This window comes from Sminthopsis crassicaudata, chromosome 2 (genome assembly GCF_048593235.1).
Source record: "Sminthopsis crassicaudata isolate SCR6 chromosome 2, ASM4859323v1, whole genome shotgun sequence".
Taxonomy (NCBI): domain Eukaryota; kingdom Metazoa; phylum Chordata; class Mammalia; order Dasyuromorphia; family Dasyuridae; genus Sminthopsis; species Sminthopsis crassicaudata.
In genome coordinates, this window is record NC_133618.1 from 42,773,083 (window position 1) to 42,795,765 (window position 22,683).

At 60.8% G+C, this 22,683-nt stretch overlaps 1 protein-coding gene across 3 annotated transcripts in view; it reads right to left on the reverse strand.

Annotated features, from left to right (window-relative positions):
* Positions 1–4,742: 4,742 nt before the first annotated feature.
* Positions 4,743–22,683, reverse strand: part of BCAR1 (BCAR1 scaffold protein, Cas family member) — a 96,720-nt gene continuing 78,779 nt past the window's right edge. For all 3 annotated transcript variants that reach the window (XM_074286012.1, XM_074286013.1, XM_074286011.1), the window contains exons 2-7: positions 19,335–20,000; positions 8,383–8,544; positions 8,177–8,293; positions 6,752–7,963; positions 6,045–6,134; positions 4,743–5,594 (exon numbers count right to left, since the gene is read on the reverse strand). In XM_074286012.1, coding sequence (XP_074142113.1) covers positions 5,082–5,594; positions 6,045–6,134; positions 6,752–7,963; positions 8,177–8,293; positions 8,383–8,544; positions 19,335–20,000 — 2,760 coding nt within the window. In that variant the 3' untranslated portion in view covers positions 4,743–5,081. The remainder of the gene's footprint in view (positions 5,595–6,044; positions 6,135–6,751; positions 7,964–8,176; positions 8,294–8,382; positions 8,545–19,334; positions 20,001–22,683) is intronic.

Here is a 22,683-nt window from a genome sequence, read left to right on the forward strand (position 1 = left end):
TTCATACACACTCACATTCACACACACTCACACATTCACACACTCACATTCACACACACTCACACATTCACACACTCACATTCACACACACACCCTCACACACACTTACACACTAACACACATTCATACACACACTCACACACACTTACACACTAACACACATTCACACACACTCACATTCACACACACTCACACATTCACACACACACATACACACACACACACACTTACACACTAACACACATTCATACACACTCACATTCACACACTCACATTCACACACACTCACACATTCACACACTCACATTCACACACACTCACACATTCACACACACACACCCTCACACACACTTACACACTAACACACATTCATACACACTCACATTCACACACACTCACACATTCACACACACACATACACACACTCACACACACTTACACACTCACACACATTCATACACACACACTTACACACACTCACTCACATACACATTCACACACTCATACACATTCACATTCACACACTCATTCACACACACACATTCACACACACTTACACACTCACACACATTCATACACACACACTCACACATTCATACACACTCACACATACACACACACATACACACTCACACACACATACTCACACACATTCATACACACACTCACACACACACACTCACACACTCTTACACAAACTCACATACACACACATTCATACACACACTCACACATACACACACACTCACATTCACACACTCACACTCACACACCCTCACACAGTTACACACTCACACATTCATACACACACTCACACTCACACATACACACTCACTTTCACACACTCACATTCACACACACTCACACATTCACACACTCACATTCACACACACTCACACACACCCTCACACACACTTACACACTAACACACATTCATACACACACACACTTACACACTAACACACATTCATACACACTCACATTCACACACACTCACACATTCACACACTCACATTCACACACACTCACACATTCACACACTCACATTCACACACACTCACACACACCCTCACACACACTTACACACTAACACACATTCATACACACACTCACACACACACACTAACACACATTCATACACACTCACATTCACACACACTCACATTCACACACACTCACACATTCACACACTCACATTCACACACACACACCCTCACACACACTTACACACTAACACACATTCATACACACACTCACACACTTACACACTAACACACATTCATACACACTCACACACTTACACACTAACACATTCATACACACTCACATTCACACACACTCACACATTCACACACTCACATTCACACACACTCACACATTCACACACTCACATTCACACACACTCACACACACCCTCACACACACTTACACACTAACACACATTCATACACACACTCACACACACTTACACACTAACACACATTCATACACACTCACATTCACACACACTCACACATTCACACACTCACATTCACACACTCACACACCCTCACACACACTTACACACTAACACACATTCATACACACTCACACACACTTACACACTAACACATTCATACACACTCACATTCACACACACTCACACATTCACACACTCACATTCACACACACTCACACATTCACACACTCACATTCACACACACACATTCACACACTCACACATTCACACACTCACATTCACACACACTCACACACACCCTCACACACACTTATACACTAACACACATTCATACACACACACACACACACACTAACACACATTCATACACACTCACATTCACACACACTCACATTCACACAAACTCACACATTCACACACTCACATTCACACACACTCACACACACCATCACACACACTTACACACTAACACATTCATACACACACTCACACACACTTACACACTAACACACATTCATACACACTCACATTCACACACACTCACATTCACACACACTCACACATGCACACACTCACATTCACACACACACACACACTTACACACTAACACACATTCATACACACACTCACACACACTTACACACTAACACACATTCATACACACACTCACATTCACACACATTCACACATTCACATTCACACACACTCACACATTCACACACTCACATTCACACACACTCACACATTCACACACACTCACACATTCTCACACTCACACATTCACACACTCACATTCACACACACACACCCTCACACACTTACACACTAACACACATTCATACACACACTCACATTCAAACACTCACATTCACACACTCACATTCACACACTCACACACACCCTCACACACACTTACACACTAACACACATTCATACACACACTCACACACACTTACACACTAACACACATTCATACACACACTCACATTCACACACACTCACATTCACACACACTCACACATTCACACACTCACATTCACACACACACTCACACTCACACATACACTCATTCACACACTCATACATTCATACACACTCACACATACACACACACACTCACACATACATACATTCATACACACATTCACACACACATACACACACACATACACACATTCACACACACACCCTCACACACACACACACACACACACACACACACACTCCTTAAACCAATAAGCAGAAACGATGGGTGCATGTGTAAGGAAGCACGTGTTACATGTGGTTTCCAAGTACCCCCCCAATCCAGACAGATTTTCTCCGCCCCCCCTCAGCTCCTCTGCTTTTAGCCCAGATCAGCTGCATCCTTGGCACGGGCTCTGAGAACATTGTTTGGGGGGCAGCAGCTGGCGCCAGGGTGTCTCTGTGGAGGGCACAGGTGTCCACTGCATTCTCTGCCTGTGTTCCTGCCCTCTCCAGCTAGCACACTGGAGCTAACAGCTGCTGGGGCAGCTGCTGCTGCAGGCCATGGGGCTCCCCGGACTGTGTCTGGGGCTCGAGCTGGGGGGAGAGCTGAGAGAAGGCCTTGTGGTCAGCGGGCACCCTGGGAGCCGAGGGATGGTCCCCTACACCATCACTGCCTGCAGCTCTGGGGGGCCATCTTGCCGACCACGGCTGATGACAACTGCTGTTCCCAGACCCCGCACCCCCAAGGGCCCCAAGTTGGCTGCTTTCCCTCTCTCCTCTGCCCTGAGGCTCAGCCCAGGCAGCAGGGTCTGGCCCCAGAGATGAAGGGGTGAGCCAGTGCCACACAGGGACTTAAATGGCAGGTTCTGGACCCGCTCGGGGGCAGTGGGCAATGTCGACGTCCTGCCCAGGAATCCCGTTTCTTGCTGACCCAAAAGCGTTTTTCTCCAGATTTTTCTGGTTTCCCTAAAAATGACCTTTTTAAAACGCCTGTACGTAGTGAGCTCCTTGAGGACCAGCTTCAGTCTCTGGGTGCCCAGCAACCCAGAGCGCCTGGTACACGGATGTTCGTGTTTACAAGGGGGAAGAGGAGCTGGTGAAGCCGGGCCTTTCTCAGTTCTGACACTTCTAGGTCACATGTGGGTGATTTAAACCTCACACGTGTACCCAGCTCCCCCCTCTGGCTCACTAGCCACTCAGGGACACCCCCCAGAAAACCCCGAACGTCTCCGAGGGTCTCCCAGCTTGGGCTCAGAGAAAAGGGAGCTCTGCTTTCCAGGTCCCCCATTTGGCTGATGTGGGTCCCCTTGGGGCTCAAACAAATCCAAAGCCCAGCAGGAATCTGGTGGGCCGGCTCCCTCCCTGGTTCCCTCTCTCCTCCCTCCTCCCTCTTTCACTGCCTCCTCCCTCCTCCCTCTCTCACTCCCTGGTTCCCTCTCTCACTCCCTCCTCCCTCTCTCACTCCCTCCTCCCTCCTCCCTCTCTCACTCTCTCTTCCCTCCTCCCTCTCTCACTCCCTCCTCCCTCTCTCACTCCCTGGTTCCCTCTCCCTCCCTCCTCCCTCTCTCCCTCCCTCCTCCCTCTCTCACTCCCTGGTTCCCTCTCTCACTCCCTCCTCCCTCTCTCCCTCCCTCCTCCCTCTCTCACTCCCTGGTTCCCTCTCTCACTCCCTCCTCCCTCTCTCCCTCCCTCCTCCCTCTCTCCCTCCCTCCTCCCTCTCTCACTCCCTGGTTCCCTCTCTCACTCCCTCCTCCCTCTCTCCCTCCCTCCTCCCTCTCTCACTCCCTGGTTCCCTCTCTCACTCCCTCCTCCCTCTCTCCCTCCCTCCTCCCTCTCTCCCTCCCTCCTCCCTCTCTCACTCCCTCGCTCCCTCTCACTCCCTGGTTCCCTCTCTCACTCCCTCACTCGCTCCCTCCTCCCCTCCAGGAGGGTCTGCTTGTTGCTTGGAACCCATGCTGGGGGAGATGCTGGCAGGAGCGGGACAGACTCTGCCAACTTTACCCAATTCGTGTTTCTTAGAGACACGGCAGGGCTGCTGATGGTGGCCTTTTTCCCTTTGGGAATTGTTGCTCCCTTCGCTTCCCTGGGCACTGGCCAGGCAGGAGAGTGACGGGGGAACAAGGGGGCCCGGACCCCAGTCCCATTACAATTACCCGAGTGACCCTTATGGGGGCAGGCTATTAAGGTCCTACCCCCACACTCCGGATCAGATGGAGCCTCCTCCCTGTCTCGGGCCTCTGTCTCACCCCCTCATTAGTGCTTGAGGTGCACGGGCCGCCTTCTCTTACACACACCCCTCTTACAGACAAGGTTCGGGTCCTTTTAGTTTTTTTTTTTTATTTATTTAAATGTAGGCCATTAGTCAAATGATTGGAAAATCAATAACGAAAAATAGTTCTTTAGTGTTTGCACTCTGCCTCCTTCCCAGCCACTGGCACTGGGGGGCAGGGGGAGGGGGCAGCAGATTCAGCCTCTTCAGGCCTCCTCAGGGAGGCCTCCTGATTCCTGGGGTTTGCTTCTTTTAAATATGTACAATGCATTTACAATCCGGGGCCACAGAGAAGGAGGGGCCTTTCCCACTCCCTGTGAACCGAGTCACTGAACAGCTAGAGCCCCCCACCCCACCCCGGTCCCCAACAGGCCGGCCCGGGCCCCCTCAGGCAGCGGCCAGCTGGCCCAGGACCCGCCTGAACTGCTGAGTGCTCTGGCCCAGCTCCTTCACGCGGTCCACCATGTCCTGGGCGGCCGTGGGGGAGGGGTACTGCAGGGCCGCCGTCTTGGTGGTGACCACGATCTCCTTGAGCATGTCGCACAGGAGGTTGCTGTAGTGGGTCACCTGGCTCCGGACGTCCGGGGCCTTGGCTTGGCGGGACAGGGTGTCGCCGATGAACACCAGCTTGTGGGCGCTGAGGATGACGAACTTGCTGTGGGCCACAAAGATCTTGGGGGGCTGGTTGGTGGCCACGGCCGTGAAGAAGGCGTCCACGGCGTTGGTGAGGGTGGTGAGATTGGACTCGCACTGCTCCAGGTAGAAAAGCAGCAGCTGCCGGTCCGAGGGGCCCAGCCCCCCCGGCCGCCCGGGCGCCAGGGGCTGGGAGGGGGTCCAGCTGGAGAGGTCGTGGTCAATGGGCCTGGACACCTCCTGCTCCAGCCGCTCAAACTGCTTCAGCTGAAGGGAGAGAAGGCGCCGGGAGTTGGTTGGCTGGGCTGTGGAGAGGCTCCCGGCGGGGGGCACCTGGCAGGCCCCGAGCGCCAGCTGCACCCCTCTGTTTCCAAAGCCCTCTCACACTGTCAGGGCAGGCTGCCACGTCCCCCCTGCTGCCACCCCCCCCACCCCCGCCCCCCACTGCTGAGGTACAGAGCAGGCTACCATGCAGCCCAGGCCAGGCCGCCGCCAATTCCCAATTGACACCCTCCTCCTCCTAACCTCACCGAAAGGAGAGGGCTCGGGGTCGAGTGGCTCCGACCCCCGGCCGCCTCCCGGCCTCTGTACAGGGGGTGGGGGCTGCTGGGGAGGAAGGGCTGGGCTCACTTAGGCAGCCCCAGAATGTTGCCCGCGCTGTCCCCAGGCCGAGAGCCGGGGCCGGGCAGGGCCAGGGGGCACAGGGCAGCCACTCACCTGCTGCTGCTCCAGCTGCCCCTTCCCCTGCCGAATGATGTTCCCTTTCTCTAATAACTCCTTCTGGGTTTTCTCAAATTCTTCCTTTCCCTGGGGGGAGAGAGACAGAGGCAATGAGGAGGGGAGGCCGGCTGGGAGCCCGACCCCTGTGCGCAGCAGGGTCAGAAGGCACAGTCCCAAGGCTGAGGCTGGGAGGCTGCAGCCCAGCATGTGCCCACTAGGGGGCAGCGAGTCTGCACTCGGGTTTTCTGGTCCACGGGAACTCCCTGGCTCCCCCAGCCTCAGGCCCCTGCTGGGAGGCTCCAGAAAAAGAGGGGCCGGGGGTCCCGGAGCAGGAGGGGGCTGGGGGCCCCGCCCATTTGGGTCCTTGTGCTGGCGAGGTGCCCCCTGAGAGCCGATATCTGCAGGTCCCCGGAGGGAGAGCAGGAGCCCTGCGGAACGCCCGGGAGGAGCGGGTGGGCTGCCATGGCTGAGGGTCTGGGGGGGCAGGACTGTCTTGTCACTGACTCTCCCAGCGCGCCCCCAGGTGGAGGCTCCGGGCACCCCGGTTCTGACATGACTGGGGGAGTCCGGGCCCCAAGAGGGCCGCAGCTCCCTCATTTGCCCTGAGTCGCAGCCCACCCCCCATAGGACCCGCCTCCCGTCGACTCTGTTGGGGCGCAGCTGGCCCCCCACGGCCACCCTCGCCCCTCGGGCCCGGCACCCACCTGCAGGTGGACGTAGTCGTAGTCCTCCATCCAGCCGCCCTCGCTGTTCTCGTAGGGCCCGTCTGGGGAGTCCTGGGAGGTAAACTTGGGGGGCGAGGGCAGCGGCCGTGACTGGATGCTGCTGGCCTTGTCGGCGGGGGTGCCCGTGGTGGGGGGCGGGGCGGGCGGGGGATGGGGGCCGGGGCCCGGCGGCCCCCCCCCCTCGGGGCCGCCCGGCTTGGTCCTTTTAAAGAGCAGCGAGGCGTTGCCGTGCAAGAAAGAAGCCAGCTGCTTGGTGTCGTCAGGGACGCCCCGGGAGCACGTGACGAAGCGGTCCAGGTTGTCGGGCGCCCCCGGGGGCTGCCCCCCCGCCGCCAAGGCGCTGGGGGCCCACTGGCAGCCGTCCAGGGCCTGGCTGTGGGCCAGCAGCGTCTGGTAGACGTCTTCCATCTTCTGGAGCTGCTTGCTGAGCTTGGCGTGCAGCGCCCGGTCCGTGGAGTGGGCGGCGTTGCCCACGGCTCCGCGGGCAAACTCCAAGAGTTCCCGGACGGCCCCCTTCACCTCGCCCACGGCGGCCTGCAGGCCGGGGATCTGGGGCTCCAGCAGGTCGGGCTCCCGCCAGCCGCTGCCGCTGACGAAGGACATGAGGTGGGCCACGGCCGCGCCGACGCCGTGCTGCAGCTTGGCCAGCGTCTCCATGGCGGCGTCCAGGTCCATGGGCAGCGGCTCGCGGCCCGCCGCCGGTTCCCTCACGGGCACCACGTCCAGGGAGGAGGAGGACAGGTTGCTGCGGGTGCTGCCGGTGCTCGAGGCGGACAGGCGCTTGCCGTCGGCCCGGGGCTCGCGGTCGGCCTGCGGGGGGACGTCGTACACGCTCTCCCCATCGGCCTCCAGGGAAGCGGCCCGGCTGCCAGCCAGGGCCAGGTCCCGAGGAACGTCGTACACGGAACCCGGGGGGCCGGGGCCCAGCTTGCGCAGGCCGGGGGGCACGTCGTAGATCTCCTGGGGGGCGGCCGCGGCGGGTGTCCCCTTGCCGGCGGGTGGGGGGACGTCGTAGACATCATCGGCCGGGTAGGGGTCCGCGGTGGGGATGGGGGAGGGTGCCAGGATCAGCGGGTGCCGGGCGGGGTCGAAGGGCTTGGGTTTCAAGAAGGCGGGGGGCACATCATAAGTCTCTTCCCTCAAGGGTCCATCGGGCACGTCCTTGCTCACTGAGGGGGGGATGTCATACACCTGGAAGGGAAGAGAGATTCTGTCAGCACCGGGCCTTGCAGGGAGCCAGAGGCCCCCCGGCTCCTTCCAGAGAGCGGAAACCCTGTTGTGGGCATGCACCCGGGCATACACATGGTGGGGCTGCTCCCCCCTCATCACCCTGCCCAAGGGAAGGCGGCTCTGGGTCCTACACGTGGGACCCTCCCCCCACCCCTGGTCCTGGGGTGCTCTCACCAGGTGGTGGTTTGGTGGCTGCAGGCCCTTCTCCACGCTGGGGGGCACGTCGTAGATGTCCAGGGAGGGGTCTCGGCTGTTGGGGCCCTTGACAGCCATGGGGGGAGTGTCGTACACCTGTCAGGAGAAAGCCCGTGGTTAAGAGGGCAGGCTCCCCACCATACACGCCCAACTGGTCAGGGCAGGGACCCCGGGGGCGCCCTCACCTCCTGGCTGTACTGGCTGGGGAGCAGCCCCCTGACGGGGGGGACGTCGTAGATCTCCTGGGTCCCCGCAGACAGGAGGTGCCTCGGGATGTCATATTCATCCTGCTCCGGTTTGGGGGGCTCATAGACGTAGGCCTGCCCAACCCGCGTGGGCACCACCACCTGAGGAAGCAAACAGGCCCGTCAGCGGAGGAGGGGGCACCAGCGCTGGCGCCACAGGGAGCCACCCCACAAAACCCCGTGGCCTGCTGAGCCCCCATTCCCAGAGTTGGGCAGCCGGGGGCTCCAAGACCCTGGGCCAAGTGGTCAGCAAGGATGCCGCTGGAGTGGGAGCAGCACCGCGCACCCCTGTCTCCCAGGTCTCGGCTCCAGGGCCACCGGGAGCAGGCCCCTCTTGGAAAGGGTAATCACCTGGTTGTGCAGGTATCTAGGACCTCCAATGGGGGAGGAGCTTGGCCAGAGGACCACCCACCCAGTCAAGTGAAGGGGCAGGACTCAAAAAACAAGAGCTCCTCCCGAGGAGCCCAAGGGACCCAAGGGACGGGGCTCTGTCACCCTCTGCATCCAAAAGATACAAAATGGGGGAAAAGGGTCAGGGTGCGGTGCACAGAAGGGGCTGCTCTCTCTCCCCAGGGGCAGCTGAAACCCGCCCCCCCCTCCTCCCCATTGCTGACTGGGCCATTGGGAGTCCCGGGGTCCTGCCCTCCCAGGGACCCTGGAGCTCTGGGTCACTCAGGCCAACCCTGGGAGGAAATGGAGGCTGGACAGGATTCGGGCTCTTCCGGCTCGGGGAGCCCCGGGCTGGCCCGGGGCCGAGCGCCCCAGAGGGAGGCGAATGCTGCCCCAGTTTGTGGCCAGCTTCAGTCCTCTGTGGAGGGACTTTCTCCCCATTCTAGTCCGGGTGCAAGTTCATCCAGCTCCTACCAACCCCCAGAGCCAGGGAAGACGGGGCTGGAAGGACAGAGGCTGGTGCACCGGAGGGCCTCTGTCAGGCCCTCAGCACTGCGGGGGGGGGGGGAAGGAAGGCCGCTCTGGGACAACCTGATCTGCGGTTTACGGCTGGGCCTGGGCCCGGCTCTCACTCCTGCCTGTGGCAGAGCCCGAGCTCAGGAACACCCTGGGCCAGCCCCCCCTCCCCCAAGCAACAACAAAGGCAGAGGCGGGATTTCTCCGGGCGTCCTCTCAGCTCCGTAAAGGTTCTGCAGCCGCAGGATCACTGGTCAGCTGCCCACACCCCGGCCTGCCCAGATCGGGACCGGCCCGTCGGCCACATCAAAGGGCCAGACTTTCTGAGCAAAAATGGGCTCCCACAGGGTTAGGAGCTGTTTATTAATCACCTACTGTGTGCAGCATTCCTTAAACGCTTTCTGTATATGAGATAGAAGCAGCACAGAGAGCTGGAGTCCCAGTTTTCACCGGTGAGGAAGCTGAGGCGGAGAGGAGGGGGGCCCAGCAGGAAGAGGAGCTAGAATGTGAGCACAGGGCCCAACTCCGGCAAGAGCCCCCACTGCAAGGGCCCGGGGGAGAGGGGCGCCAGAGCCAGAAGGGGTCCAGGGTTCTCGGGTCTCCTGACCCCCGCTGAGGGAGAGGAGACAAACTGCCTCCCCACCCTGGTCCAGAGCCCTCTAAGCCTGAGCAGTGGAGAGCCAGGGATGAACAGGGGGCCCTAGGGCAGAGCTGCCTCAGTTTCCTTACCCATAAAATGGGGATAACAATCACCCCCACCTGACCCAGAGCCAGGCCTTACAGGTGTGTAATAGACCCTTAAGGGGCTTGTGCACAGTCCTGTAGCTGGCTAAATGTCTGGGCCAGCTCTGGGTGTCTCTGGAGGACAGAACCAGCCTGCCTGGGCTCTGCTTGGGCGTTTCCTGCCTGAGCCGCCCCAGGAAGAACGGGCAGTATGGGGAGGTCTCCCCCCTCAGGGGAAGAAAGGCCCCTCCCCCCAGCTTCTGTGACAGTGGGGAGTTGAGGAGCAGACCACCGGGGGAGGGGCAGAGTCAGGCACACAGGGGAGGGATCCAGTCTCCTGGGAAGAGGGGCCTGGACCCACACGGGGACACAGTGAGTGAGCTGGGGCCGAGGAGGGGCTGCCTAATGGGACCTTCCCTGTGCAGCCCCACTGGCTCCTCGACCAAGGGCAGGGCCCACTCAGGGAGAAAAGAGGTTTGGGCCGGGACGGAACAGGGCAGCCTGGCTGTGGGAGCTGACCTGCCTGGGCTGGAGTGCAGGGGATGGGGGAGCCCTGAGTGTGGGCCCCTCTGCACAGAGCTCCCTGCCAATGCTGCAGACCCAAGTGGCCGAAGTCTGGAAATCTGGGCTGTGAGACAACAGCCCGCCCCTGCCCGTGCAGGGGCCTGCACACCTCCCCCTTCCTCACTTCCTGGGATGGCCCCCGGCCCCCTGCAGAGACAAATGCCTTGGGGCCCCAATGCAGGGAATGCATTCAGTGCCCCTGACCACACCTCCCCAATGCGGAGCCGGCCCCTGGAAACATGGGGACTGTCCCCCTGCTGCCCTCAGCACAGACTCGCCCTGGGGACTGGCAGCCTCCCCAGCTGGCCCTGTCATCGCCCATTAAGCAGAGCCCCGTTGGCAGGGCAGCGCTCGCTGACGCACTCGGCCTCCACGCTCCCCCCCCCCTGCTTTCCTGCCAAGGGCCACCCCTCGCTCAGCGCAGGCCCCCAAAGCCACCAGCGCTGGGAAGGGGAGTCAAGCAGGCTGCATCGGCCCAGCGGGAGGAGCCGCCCCGTGTCCCAAGGTCCCTCCAAGGCTGGGAAAGGCCCCCGGGCCTCGGGGCGGCTCCTTCCCCAGAGGGGGCCCCGCTCTCCACAGGGCAGGTGAGCCCCACCCCCCACCCCAGGGAGCAGAGGCCAGAGGCCGGCTGCCCCAGGCCCCACCTCCCACTGGACGACCTCAGAGCTACCATGGACACTTCAGAGGTCAGCGAGGGCGAGCTACCTTGGACAGACCTCTGCTCAAACGGATTGGGGCAGGAAGAAGGATCGGTTTCTGGAGGGCTTGCTGTGCAGCGGGCACGGTGCCAGGCGTTAGGGACACAGACTCGGCAAAAAGGAAGTCCTGCCCTCACAGGGCGAACGTTCTGAGGAGGACAGCCCAGAAAACTGAGGGGAACAGGAGGCAGAATGGGGAGGGCCCGGCCCCACAGCCCCCAAGGCGTGAGGGAGAGAGGCGGCCCCACGCGCCTCTCAGACAGAGCAGCCTTGGCGGCCTCTCGCAGTTGAATCCCTTCCAACTGCAGAGCTCCCATTCCCCTCCAGAGCTATTTTTAGGCCCACCTCCTTCCCAGCCAAAACCTGCAGAGGCCCCTGCACAGGGGCGGGGGGCTGCCCGCCTGGGGGGGAGGGGAGCCATATGTGTGGTAGTGGGGGGTGGGAGCCCCAGGGACCAGAGGACTCAAGCCTCCAAGCCCAGAGCCAGAGTCTGCTAGAGACCCAAGAGGGAGCAGTCGGCAGCCAGGGAGCCAAGCCAGAAATGGGGGGCACAAGGGAGAGAAGTGTGCCCAGGGCCAGAGGTGCCCCTGGGTGTGAGGGGCACGAGAAGGCCCCCCAACCCCACCTGAGGACAGAGGCAGAGGCAAACCCGAACACGGGGCCAGGGCCTCCTCCCATTCTACGCCGGCTCTCACAGCCACAGACACGAGCTCCTTCGGGCCAGGCCGGCCCGGCCAGCTGGGATGCCCCTTTAGAGCCGAGCTCTGCCTGGGACCCCACCAGTGCACCGGAGCTCCCTGCGCCTCAGGGCTAGAGCATGTGCCGTGGCCTTGGAGGCAAGAGAGGGGGTCCTCAACCTAACCCTGGCCCTCCCCAGAGCGCGGCACACGCACCTCAGGCCCTATAAGAGCATTCACACTGAGGCTCCCCGGCGTTCACAAGCAGAAGGGAGCCGGCCACCATGTGCCCTCCTGGCCAGCCCAGCACGCTCCGTCAGGAAGGACTTTTGGCCCCTCTCATCCTCACTCCTCGCATCCCTCCCGAGTGGGGCCGGCCCCAGTGCCCGGATGGAGTCACCTCGGCACCAGGAAGCGAAAGCGCCTCAGACGGGTCTGACGGAGGCCAGAACCACGGGAGGGCCTGTGCCAGTGCCATCGGTGGTGGGGAGCAGTGTTAAAGAGGGCCTGTGGCCTCCCGGGAGGAGTCCGGATCCAAGTGTGGATCGGATGGAGAGAGCCGGCAGCCGGGCCGACGTCGGGGTGACCAGCCACGGCCCGGGAGGCGCCCACCTGCCAAGGGGATCGAGGGTGTGGCAGCTTCTCGGAGCCCCCAGGGAGAGCCAGGGGAACAGCAGAGGTGGAGAGGCGGCCCCGAGGGCTCAGCACATGCTCTCTCCAAAGCCAAGAGGAGCAGCCCAGGGAGCCGGCAGGGCCCCACAGGACCCACAGTAGGGGCCAGAGAGTCGGTTCTGAGGCTGACCACAGCCAGAGACCGTGGCTGCGACAGATTCTGGCCAAAGATGGGCTGAGGGCCAAGGCACCAGGTACAGGGTCTGCATGCAGAGGGGAGAGGCTCAAGCTCTCCGAGGGAAGGAGGCCCCTCCCCAGTCTCCCACAGGGCCCCACACAGCCCCTTCCTGTTCAGGGATCTAAGGGGTCCGGCCCAGCAGGGGAAGAAAAGGGCACTGGCCTGAGGGGGAGCCCGGGGTCAAGTCCTGGCTGCAGCTCTGTAAAATGGAGACGCTCCCCAGCATTGCTGCAGGGAACCCGCCACTCTCTCAGCACATCTATGAGGCTACAATTATGGCAGGGCAACCAGCCCCCCAAAAGACAAAGAGCAAGAGAGGACCACGGAGGAGGGGTCCTCTGCAGCTGGGAGCCAGTCTCCCCCCAAGGTAAGGCTGGGAAAGGAGAAGGGTCACTGAGGCGGGGAGGGCCTCCCTCTGGGGGGGGGGGATCTGTGGGGATGGTCCCCAAGCCCTTCCCCATAGCTCTCGCTCCCCTCCCCCTCAGTCCCTCGGCTCCTGATGGAGACTGGGGCAGTGAGGGCAGGCTGGGAAAGGAGAGGAGGGTCCTAGCCCGCTCCTGCGCTGCCACTTACAAGTCATTCTCCAGAAAGGAGAGAGAGAGAGAGAATGGCAAACGCAGTAAGGCTCAGCAGAGGCGAGTTTCTCCACAGAAATGCACTGTATGGCTAATTGCAGGTCAAGCTAGAACTCCATGTTTGATGTTCTTAATTGACCCTGATGCTCTCAACCTCAGAGGAAAGGGAAGGGAGGGATCCCTAAGGGGAGCCGGAGTCAGCCTCCAACAGAGCAGAGGCGGAGAGAGACTCGAAAGCCCCGAAGGAGCCGGGAAGGGGATCCGTAGGCGGGACCCTCTGAAGCAAGGCTGAGTGTGAGAGAGCAGCAGAAATCCCCAGGACCCCACAAAGGGGCAGAGGCCGGGAGCCGGGCCTCCTCCCCACGTGCACATGCAGGGCAGCGGCTAAGGGCCTCCCTGCCTCTGCCCAGAAGTTGGGAGATCAGCCTCCATGGGGGACAAGCAGCTCCTCGATGAGCAGGAGGAAGAGTCAAACCAAAGTTAGGAAGGGAGGGGCTGGTTTCAAGGTGCTAAGAAATGGGAGCAGCGCCCAGCGGAGGAAAGGGGGTAGGCGCCAAGCCCAGGTCCCGAGGCAGTTCTCATTCCCTCCAGATTCTGGTTCTTGGTCCAAAGCTTCTCTGATGAGCCTGGGCCACACTGGGAGAATGTCCCCCAGGGACCTCCCCAAATAGTCTGAGCCTTCAACTGACCTGGCACTCAGGGACCTGCCCCTGACACTTCTGCCCGTCCCACTCATCCCACAGGGGAAGAAATCACCAAGAAGCACAGTGACCACGCCCATGGCAGGAGGCCCCGCCCCTTAGTCTCCATCCCCAGCACAGAGAAGATGCCCAGGAGCCACCAAAATGACGGAGCCCACACGCTTGCAGCATCCCTGGGAATCCGTCACCTCCTCTAAACACCACGGACCTTGGCTGTGGGGCCAGGGGAGGAGGGCTCTCGGAGCTGGAGGCCGGCTCTTGCCCCAGCTGTCCCTGCAGGGCTCAGCTGACAGCTTGGACCCCAGGGGACCCTCCCTTCTCAGGAGCTCCCCAGTGCCCACAGGGCATCACCTCAGTGCTCCCCTCGGTTGGCGTCTCTGCACTGGTCACAACCTGACCACCTCCTCCTCTTCTAGCTCTTTCTCCTTTGATTTTTACACTCTTTTGGCAAGTTTCATGGGCCTGCTCCACCCCCCCAAACGCCAAGGGCATTTACTAAGCGCCTACTGTGGGCCAGGCTAAGGGTGAGGGATACAAGGAAATGCAGAACTAGGCCCTATTCTCGAAGAGATGGCGGCCAAAGGGAGAAAGGGCATACAGACAGAGGAGGGAGACTGTGGTAGAGGGAGGCCCGGGACAGCAAGCTGGAGGTCAGGTCACTTGGCCCCTGGCGCCGCCCACCCAGCCTTGTCCTCGCCCACATAGGCCCGGTGGCACCCGGCCCCGCCCACCCCCTCCGCTGTGGCACCTGCCCTAGCAGGCCCTGCCTCCAAGCGCACTCCTGCCCTCCTTGTCTAAAATGTTTCTCTCTGGTATCTCCCAGGGACCCGCCTCAGGAAGCCGCCTTCCCCATCCTACGTCTCTGGGCCTCCCAGGAGTCTGTGGGCCTCGGCCGCGGCTTGCTCCGCCAGCACTGGCTGTAGAGAAGGTGGCGGCCCAGGAAGGACTCCAGGACCATGCAGATAAATAAACTGAGGGGGGGAAGCTTTGTCCAAGGCCCTGGGGTTTTCAATGACTCGGGGCCATGCCAGGGCAGTCTCAGGGGCCACTGAAGTTTTGTTTTGTTTTGGTTTTTTTTTGGGGGGGGGTTGGTCCCTCTGACCCTAAGGGACTGGAGGAAGTCCAAGGGGGGGCAACACTATGGGGTTGAGCCCAAAGCCCCTGGGCCGGGGCCTCTGTTTTCTGCAGAGGAGACTGGGCCTCCCGGAGTGGGGGGGCCCCTCGTGCACTCCGGGGTGTGTCCGGCCTTCCTGGGGAAGGGGCCGCGGTTTATCAGAACCAGCCCCGGGAGTTTCCAAGGAACCAGAACAGTGCTGCAAGCTGGGGGCTAAAACCATGGCAGGACCCCCAGGCAGCTTTCCCGAGGCGGGACCCACCCTGCACCAGAAAGACTCGAGTGAGGGAGGAGCAGCTGCAGGTCTGCCCCGGGCCGCCCAGCACCAGCATGGGGCAAATAGGCGTCTGGCCCAGGGGCTGGGGGTGGTGGAGGGGGAGAAGACTCAGGAGCAGGCTTCCTCCCGGCTGCCTTCAATCCTTTCTGGTTCTGACTCGACTACTGAGCCCGACCACCTTCTGCTTCCCTGTAAAAGGCGGCCTGCAGACCGGGAGGTCCCTGCCTGGGCCCCCACGCCCACCATCAGCCCCAGACGCTAGTGGAGTCGCCACTGATCCTGCGCCTGCCCCGATTTCTTCCTCGCTCCTCTTAAGACACAACGACCTTCACTTTTTCTTGGGCCCAGAGCTAAGACAAGGGCACCCTGTGGGCGACCTGCCAGGAATGGGGCTGGGGCTGGGGCTGCCACAGAGCCCTTCTGTGCTTGCAGAGCAGACACTCCTGCCCTCCCGGCAGCCCGACCCCTGCAAGTACAAGCCGAGTTCTTGCTGGCATCTGCCAAGTCCTTGAGACTCTGGGAGAGGTTATGCACCCATGGGATGTGGGCACACCTGCCCCTGCAGACAGACCCGGCTAGACATGGGCACTCGTCTCTGCCCTCCGCCATCTGCAAAACCAGGATAATTCCCAAGAGGCCTCCCAGCCCCCCACTGCGGGCTCCTCCCAGGTATAACAAAGAGAAAAAAATCCTTTCTGCCCCCACCTACAGCGGAGCGGTGCCTCGGACAGAGGGCTGAGGTACACAATGTACAGAGGAAACAGAGCCCGCCTCTCACCACCCCGGGCCAGCACCTGCTGCCCCAGCAGGAAGAACTGCTCGGTGCCCATCAGCTCACCCGCCCCCTTCCCCCACCCGCAGACATCCTGTCACTGGAAGGAGCGCCAGGACACCTGGGCAGGAGCCAAGTTCCAGCGGTTGCCAGGACACCCGGGGTCCTGCGTCAGCCTCCCCTCTGCCCAGTCCCCCTGCCAGGAGGCTGCCGGGCTGCTAGACACGCAGGCCACACTGTTTGCTTCCTGGGGGCCGGGGGCAGAGACTCCCCTGAGTCCATCTGACAATCGGTACTGGGGGCTCGCAGCTCAGGCTCCGGATCCCACAGGGCAGGGGATTTCCTGCTGAGGGATGAGTCACTGGGTCCAAGTCCAGCCTTCCTGAACAAAGTCCCCGAGGCGCTAGGACCAGGCACTTCCCCAACGTGGGGGCTCAGGCTCCCCAGCAGTGACCCCAAGTCTAGGACGATAGAGGTCGAGGGAAGCCGTGTGGGCAGGAAGGCTCAGAAAGGCCCCAGAAGCCCCGAACCGCTCCAGTGAGCACGGCGTTCCCGACAGGGCCTGGGGAGCTCAGGGCCCTTCCTGGCTCTGGCCTGCTTGGTGCAGGCCATGGTGGAGGGGAGGGCCAGTAGGAAGTGATGAGCGGACCTCAAAGTGACTTCCCTTCTCTGGAGGGGTAGGGGACTGTTAGGTTCTTACGAAGTGCTAAGTCGGTACTTGACAATTCTCTAGCTCCGGCCTTTCCTGGGAGTTTTACTCCTGTGAACTCCTGGGGAGGAGCTTGCATGCTTAGGAGGAGCAAGTTCATTGGTTAAAGTAAATTTTCCCAGAAGCCCATTCTCTGGGAGGATAACAGAAGGCGGCAAGATTGAGTCTTGTCTGGGCCAGACCTGGGGCGGCTCTCTGGAGGAAGAAGAGTCTCTACTCTAGGTCAGAGTTGGCGGCAGTTGAGACAGCAGATCTCCTCCCAGGGAGCGATGGGCAGTTTCTGGAGACAACTGCACATTACAGGAGACCAGATGGTCAGATATGGCAAGAGAGCACGTATCCATAAAATATGTGACTTGGGCGAGTGCCTTCACCTCCTCTGCCTCCGTTTCCTTATCTGTAAAATGAGCTGGAGAAGGGAATGGCCAACCCTTTTCTCCAGTGTCTTTGCCAAGAGAGCCCCAAATGAGGTCCCAAAGAACTGGACCAGCCCTTAACGTTAGCTCCTTTTCATCGGGGAAAGCGGGAAGGGAATCCTTTGGCAGCCTGGACCTTGCCCAGAGCAGGGGTCTATGGGAAGGCAGACCCAGACAACTCCCCCAGAGGAGAAGGTCTGTCAGGAGGAACAGATCGGCCACCGCGTGCAGCAGAACAATCTGCCAGGAGGGCGGGCCTCGGGGAGCAGTGGATGCGGAAAGCCTCTCCTTCCCTTTCATCAGGTCCTGAGTGCCCTCCCGTTCTTCAAGGTCACATCAAGTCCAGTCACCCCGAATGCCCACAAGCACTGAAGCTTCTCCCCCAGTTTTGCAGTTCTTACTTCCTGTCACTCCCTCCCCACTCCAGAAGAACAGAGGCTCCGAAGCCCCACATCTTACCCCCCTCACAGGGAGAGTAACAAGCTTCCCACGGGACAGCTGAGGAGGAGGAGGGGCAATTCCCGACCCAGGACGCACCACCAGCAGAGTCTGAGGCCACAGCAGAACCTGGGCTTTTGGGCCCCCAAGCTCAGGAGGCCCATTAAGATTTCCAACTACTAAATGGCTGAGCCCTCCCCTGCCCCGGAAAAGCCTTTACCATGGGACTCCAACTGCCCAGTCCTTTCCTGTCCCACCCCCAGACCCCCTGGCTGCCCCCCAAAGGACCCTGGGCTTTGCTCCTCCCCATTCCACCACGGGAATGCCCGACTCACTCCGGCCTGTACCCGACCCACCCACAAACAGCGACTACGGCCGTGTGCCCAGCAGGGAGACTGTTATGGCCCTGGCGGCTTAATCTGATCAGAGGATACTTGGAAATTATAAGGTCCTGTTTTGTGGGGAGGACGGGGGAAGGATTGGAAGAGGGCTGCTGGGGCTGGTTCTTTAAGGACCCAGGAGCCCCAGAACCAGTGAGAAGGGATGAGGCAAACATGAAGGCCGGCTTGGCTGAGCTTGTGAAGCAATGAAGTCCCTGGGATAAGGGCAGCAGAGCAGGACCCTTCTCGCGCCCTTCCTCCCCCCCGGCACCAGCTGGTCAGGGACAGCACCAAGTCCCCAAGTCATCCCAAGCTGCCCAGAATCCCTGCCCACGACCGCTCCTGACAAACGGCCCTCCCGCCTCCAAGTCCCAGAGACTGCTCTCCCCACCCGAGCCGCAATCTCCCTCTGCAGCCCCCCCTGCTTCTGAGAGCCAAGGGAAACGGGCCCTCCCAGCAGGTGCCCGTGGACGTCTCCTTCTCGGGGCCTTCACGAGAGCCCAGCACCGGGCCTTCGAGGCCAGCCCGCTCTCCTCCCATGGCCTGGCCCAGATGGAAGAATGACACTTATGGGAGCAGAGAGGGAACCTTTAAATTGTCTGGGAGAAGGAGAGCACGCAAGGGCACTGCCAGGCAGATCGTAACCCCAGGGCGGGGGTGGTTGGAGAGAGAGCCAGAGCAGGCTTTCCAAGGCAGCCCAGGCCCACTCCGGAACGTTTCTGTGCCCCACTCCACCCTCTCCCACCTTCCTTTTCTCCCTTGTTGCTCACTAGCCCTTTACCTCTCTCCTAGGATACAGAAAATGGCTTCCTCTGCCCCCCAGACCCCCAAGCCATCTGCAGCCCCCAATATCAGTCCATTCCCTCAGAGCAGCCCCTGAGGGCAGAGGAGGACTCTTGGAACCGATGGACACCAGGGACCCTGAGCGATGCTGGACAGACCAGCCTTCAGTGGGGCCAGAAAGTGGTCAGGGCTCCTCTCGGAGACGGCCATCTGCAGCCCCCTCTCCCCTCCCTGTCTAAGCGTGTCCCATGGGACCCAGGACACAGAGGGTAAGAGGACAGGGCGGGCGTTGCCCGCCAGCAACTCTACCTTTGTGGGTGGCTTGGTCGCTTCCCAGTTCCGCACATCCATGGAAGGGGGCACCTGATAGATGTCCTGGCCCATCCCGGCTGAGGGGGGCACCTGGTAGATATCCTGAGGGGGGCTCCCGGGCCCGGGGGGCACCTGGTATACGTCCAGTGTGGGATTTAGCGATGGGGGGACTTGGTAGATTTCCTGGGCTGGGCTCTGGAACTGGTGATGGGGGTTCTGCTTCTGGTACATCAGGGGCTGCTTGGCCGGGGGGGACTGGAACTGCCCTCCTGCAGGGGGCACCTGGTAGACCCCCTGCTGTGCCTTGTTGGGGCCTGGGATCAGGTAGACGCCCTCTCCTTGGGGCTGGTAGGCAGGGTGCATGGGGGCATACTGGGAGGCGGGGGAGAGCACGTTGTAGAGGCCCTGCGGATGGCAGGGCAGGGCTGGCTGCGGCTGCGGCTGCCCCTGGCCTGGCACGCCCTGCTTCTTGTCATACATGCCCACCAGGATCTTGAGCCGGTTGCCCGGCACGATGCCCTGGCGCCCATGCAGGGAGCAGAGCCACCAGCCATCCAGCCCCTGAGTGTTGCGCTCCAAAACGGTCATGATGTCACCCTTGCGGAAGGACAGCTCATCAGGGGATTCGGCCACATTGTCATAGAGCGCTTTGGCCAACACGTTCTGGGGAGAGAGAAGAGAAGGGCGATTACCAACTGACCGAGAGGGGGTCTCCCCCCCCACCCCAAAGCCCTACTCCAGCGCAGCCTCAGGCACAGCCCCTGCCCCCCGGGGTGGGAACCAGCCTTCCCCCAATGGCTTTTTTACCCAGCCAGGACCCATCATCCCCTCGTTTCTCTGAGCCCTTCCTGAAGCTGTGGATCCCACTGGCCTGGACCACCTGCCAAGTGCAGGCCATTATGTTGATCTCTTTGCTGGGGTCCCTTGTACAATCACAGGCCCTTCCCCACCTGCGCATTCCCAGCAGCGCTGAGCCCCCAGTCCAGGGGCCTGAGGAGGGGCATGGGCAACTGCTGGGGGCACGTAAGCCATGCAGCTCCTGAGCAGCCAAGGACTGGCGGGGAGAGGGCGCAGGCTCCCCTCGGAAGGCTCCCTCAGCATGGCCAGCGGAGCAGCTCCTGCCAACTGGGAGCCCAGAGATGACAGGAGGTCCGCGCCAGGCCAGCAAGGGGGAAAGAGACAAATGTGAAATGGGGGAGGAGGAGGCAAGGGCATGCCCAGGGCAGGGGGTTCAGGGGATCACAATCAATCCCAATCGCGGCCCAAGGACACCCAGCAGGTGAGTCACCAGAGCACTAGTCAGGAATTCCTGCGGCGCCCGGACCCGGAGAGGGCCCTCACCTCCCTTCTAAACTCAGCCCCATTAGGCTTGGATGTCTCAGGAAGCCTCCTACCTGAAGCACTCCCTTCTCTGGGGCCCAGAGCCCGGGAGAGCCCTGGGGGCAGGAAGGTGAGGCCCCCTGGAGCTTCACAAGACACTGAGGGCAGCTGCAGAGAAGAGCATGGCAGTGGGAGCTTGTTCGGGGACCGGGGCAGCCACCCCTCCCCACAACGCCTCAGAAGCACTGTGGGGGACAGAGTGGGAGCTGAACCCGGGGTGCCAAGGGGCAGTCACTCCTCGGACCCCGCAGTCAGCAGAGCAGGGCTGGGATGCGAGGAAGGTCGGGCTCGGCTGCTTGGCCGGCTGCCCGGCCTGCCCTCGGTGACTTCACCTGGAGGAAGCACAGTTCCTGAGAAGTCCCAGAGCAAGGCGGCCTGAGAGCAGCAGCCACGAGGCTGGAGGAGAGGGCCCAGTTCCGATTCTGCTGGTCAGTCAGGGCAGGACCCACCCAGCTGGCACTCGGCCTCTCCGCCATCGCTCTGGCTCGTCCCCCAATCTGATTCCTTCCCCACAAAATTCTCTTCTCGGCTCCGACTCTGTTAAACTCCCTTGGAAAGGAGCCTGCTGTCGGACTCCGCCCCTTAATCTGGGGACCGAGTGCAAATTCTTTCACCAAACTCGCAACCAGGAGACCCTAACCTTGTTGGGCTGCAGGTAAGGGCCAGTGGCCCAGGCCTCCTCCCAATTCCAGTGGCCAAGGTCCTGCTCCAGAGTCCCATGGGAAGTCATGACCGTGGACACTGGTTGTGCTCCATGGAAACACACGGGGTGAATCTGAGCAGAGTGACACTCTGGACACCTACAACGGGCACTAAGGGGGACCAGTCACAGCTCACCCCAACCCTCCACAGAGATCTCCCCAACGACAAGGCCCAGGGGATGGGGAAAGGCTCATTTATCAGCCCCTCTGACACATCTCAGCAACCCAAGGCAGCTGGGCCCAGACCCTGGGGCCCCTGAGCAGCAACCTCGGACTGGGGCTCTGCACTGTGGGTTTCTGGCTCTCCCTGAACCACTGCCTCAGGCTGGGACTAAGCAGTCCTGGGTGTCCAGGCACATTCACTTCAGAAGACTGCAGAAGACCGGTTGTGGCTAGAGTGGGCTCTGCTCAGCAGCCGAAGGCTGGCCTGGGCTGTGGCCCCCTCCCCCAGAAGGCACAGGAGCTCCAGGCTGGAGGCCAGATGGAGCTGCCCCGGCACTCGGGCACTGCACAAGCTGCCCGCCCTTACGAAGGAAAAGGGAGCAGGCTCAGCCCAAGCCTGGCCTTCCAGGCCCACCTGAGGGTGCTTGGCCAGCTGCGCCCCTGTCTGGGAAAGGCCCCTGGGCTTTCTCGGAGCACTTGCCTCTCCTTGACTCTCGCCCCCCCTCCCTCATCAGAAGGCACAGGGCGGAGAACAGGCCTGGGCCTTAGCTGCTTTGTCTGCGCAAGGCCCACAACAGCCATTGCTCATGGGAGCCACCAACAAACCCTGATTTGTGGAACAGAATCCTGACAGCTGATGGGGACAATTCACAAGGTGGGGGCCTGAGACAAGCTGTCCAGGCCTAAACCGAGGATGCGGTCCTGTTGGGGAAACAACGGATGGGCCAGAGCCAGGAGATCCGAGTTCAAACCCGGCCCCAGACACTTACTTGCTGTGAAAGCACAGGCAAGTCACCTCCAGCAGCCTGTTTCCCCAAACGTTAGATGGGAATGTCTTACAGGGTTTTTATGAGGAGCAAACGAAATGATATTTGGGTTTTTAAATACTTAGCATATTTTGCGGCACACAGAAGGAGCTGCATAAATGACTATCCCATTTCTGCTTAATTCAGAATCTGAATCAGTGCAGGGGGGGGGGGGGAGAAGCAAGGCAAACCAACCCCTTTCCAGAGAATCCACAATGAATACACGGACAAGAAAATTCAACATACAGGCAAGAACCAGTGCCATCGACCCCAGAAGAGCAGATCTTTGGGGGGGAG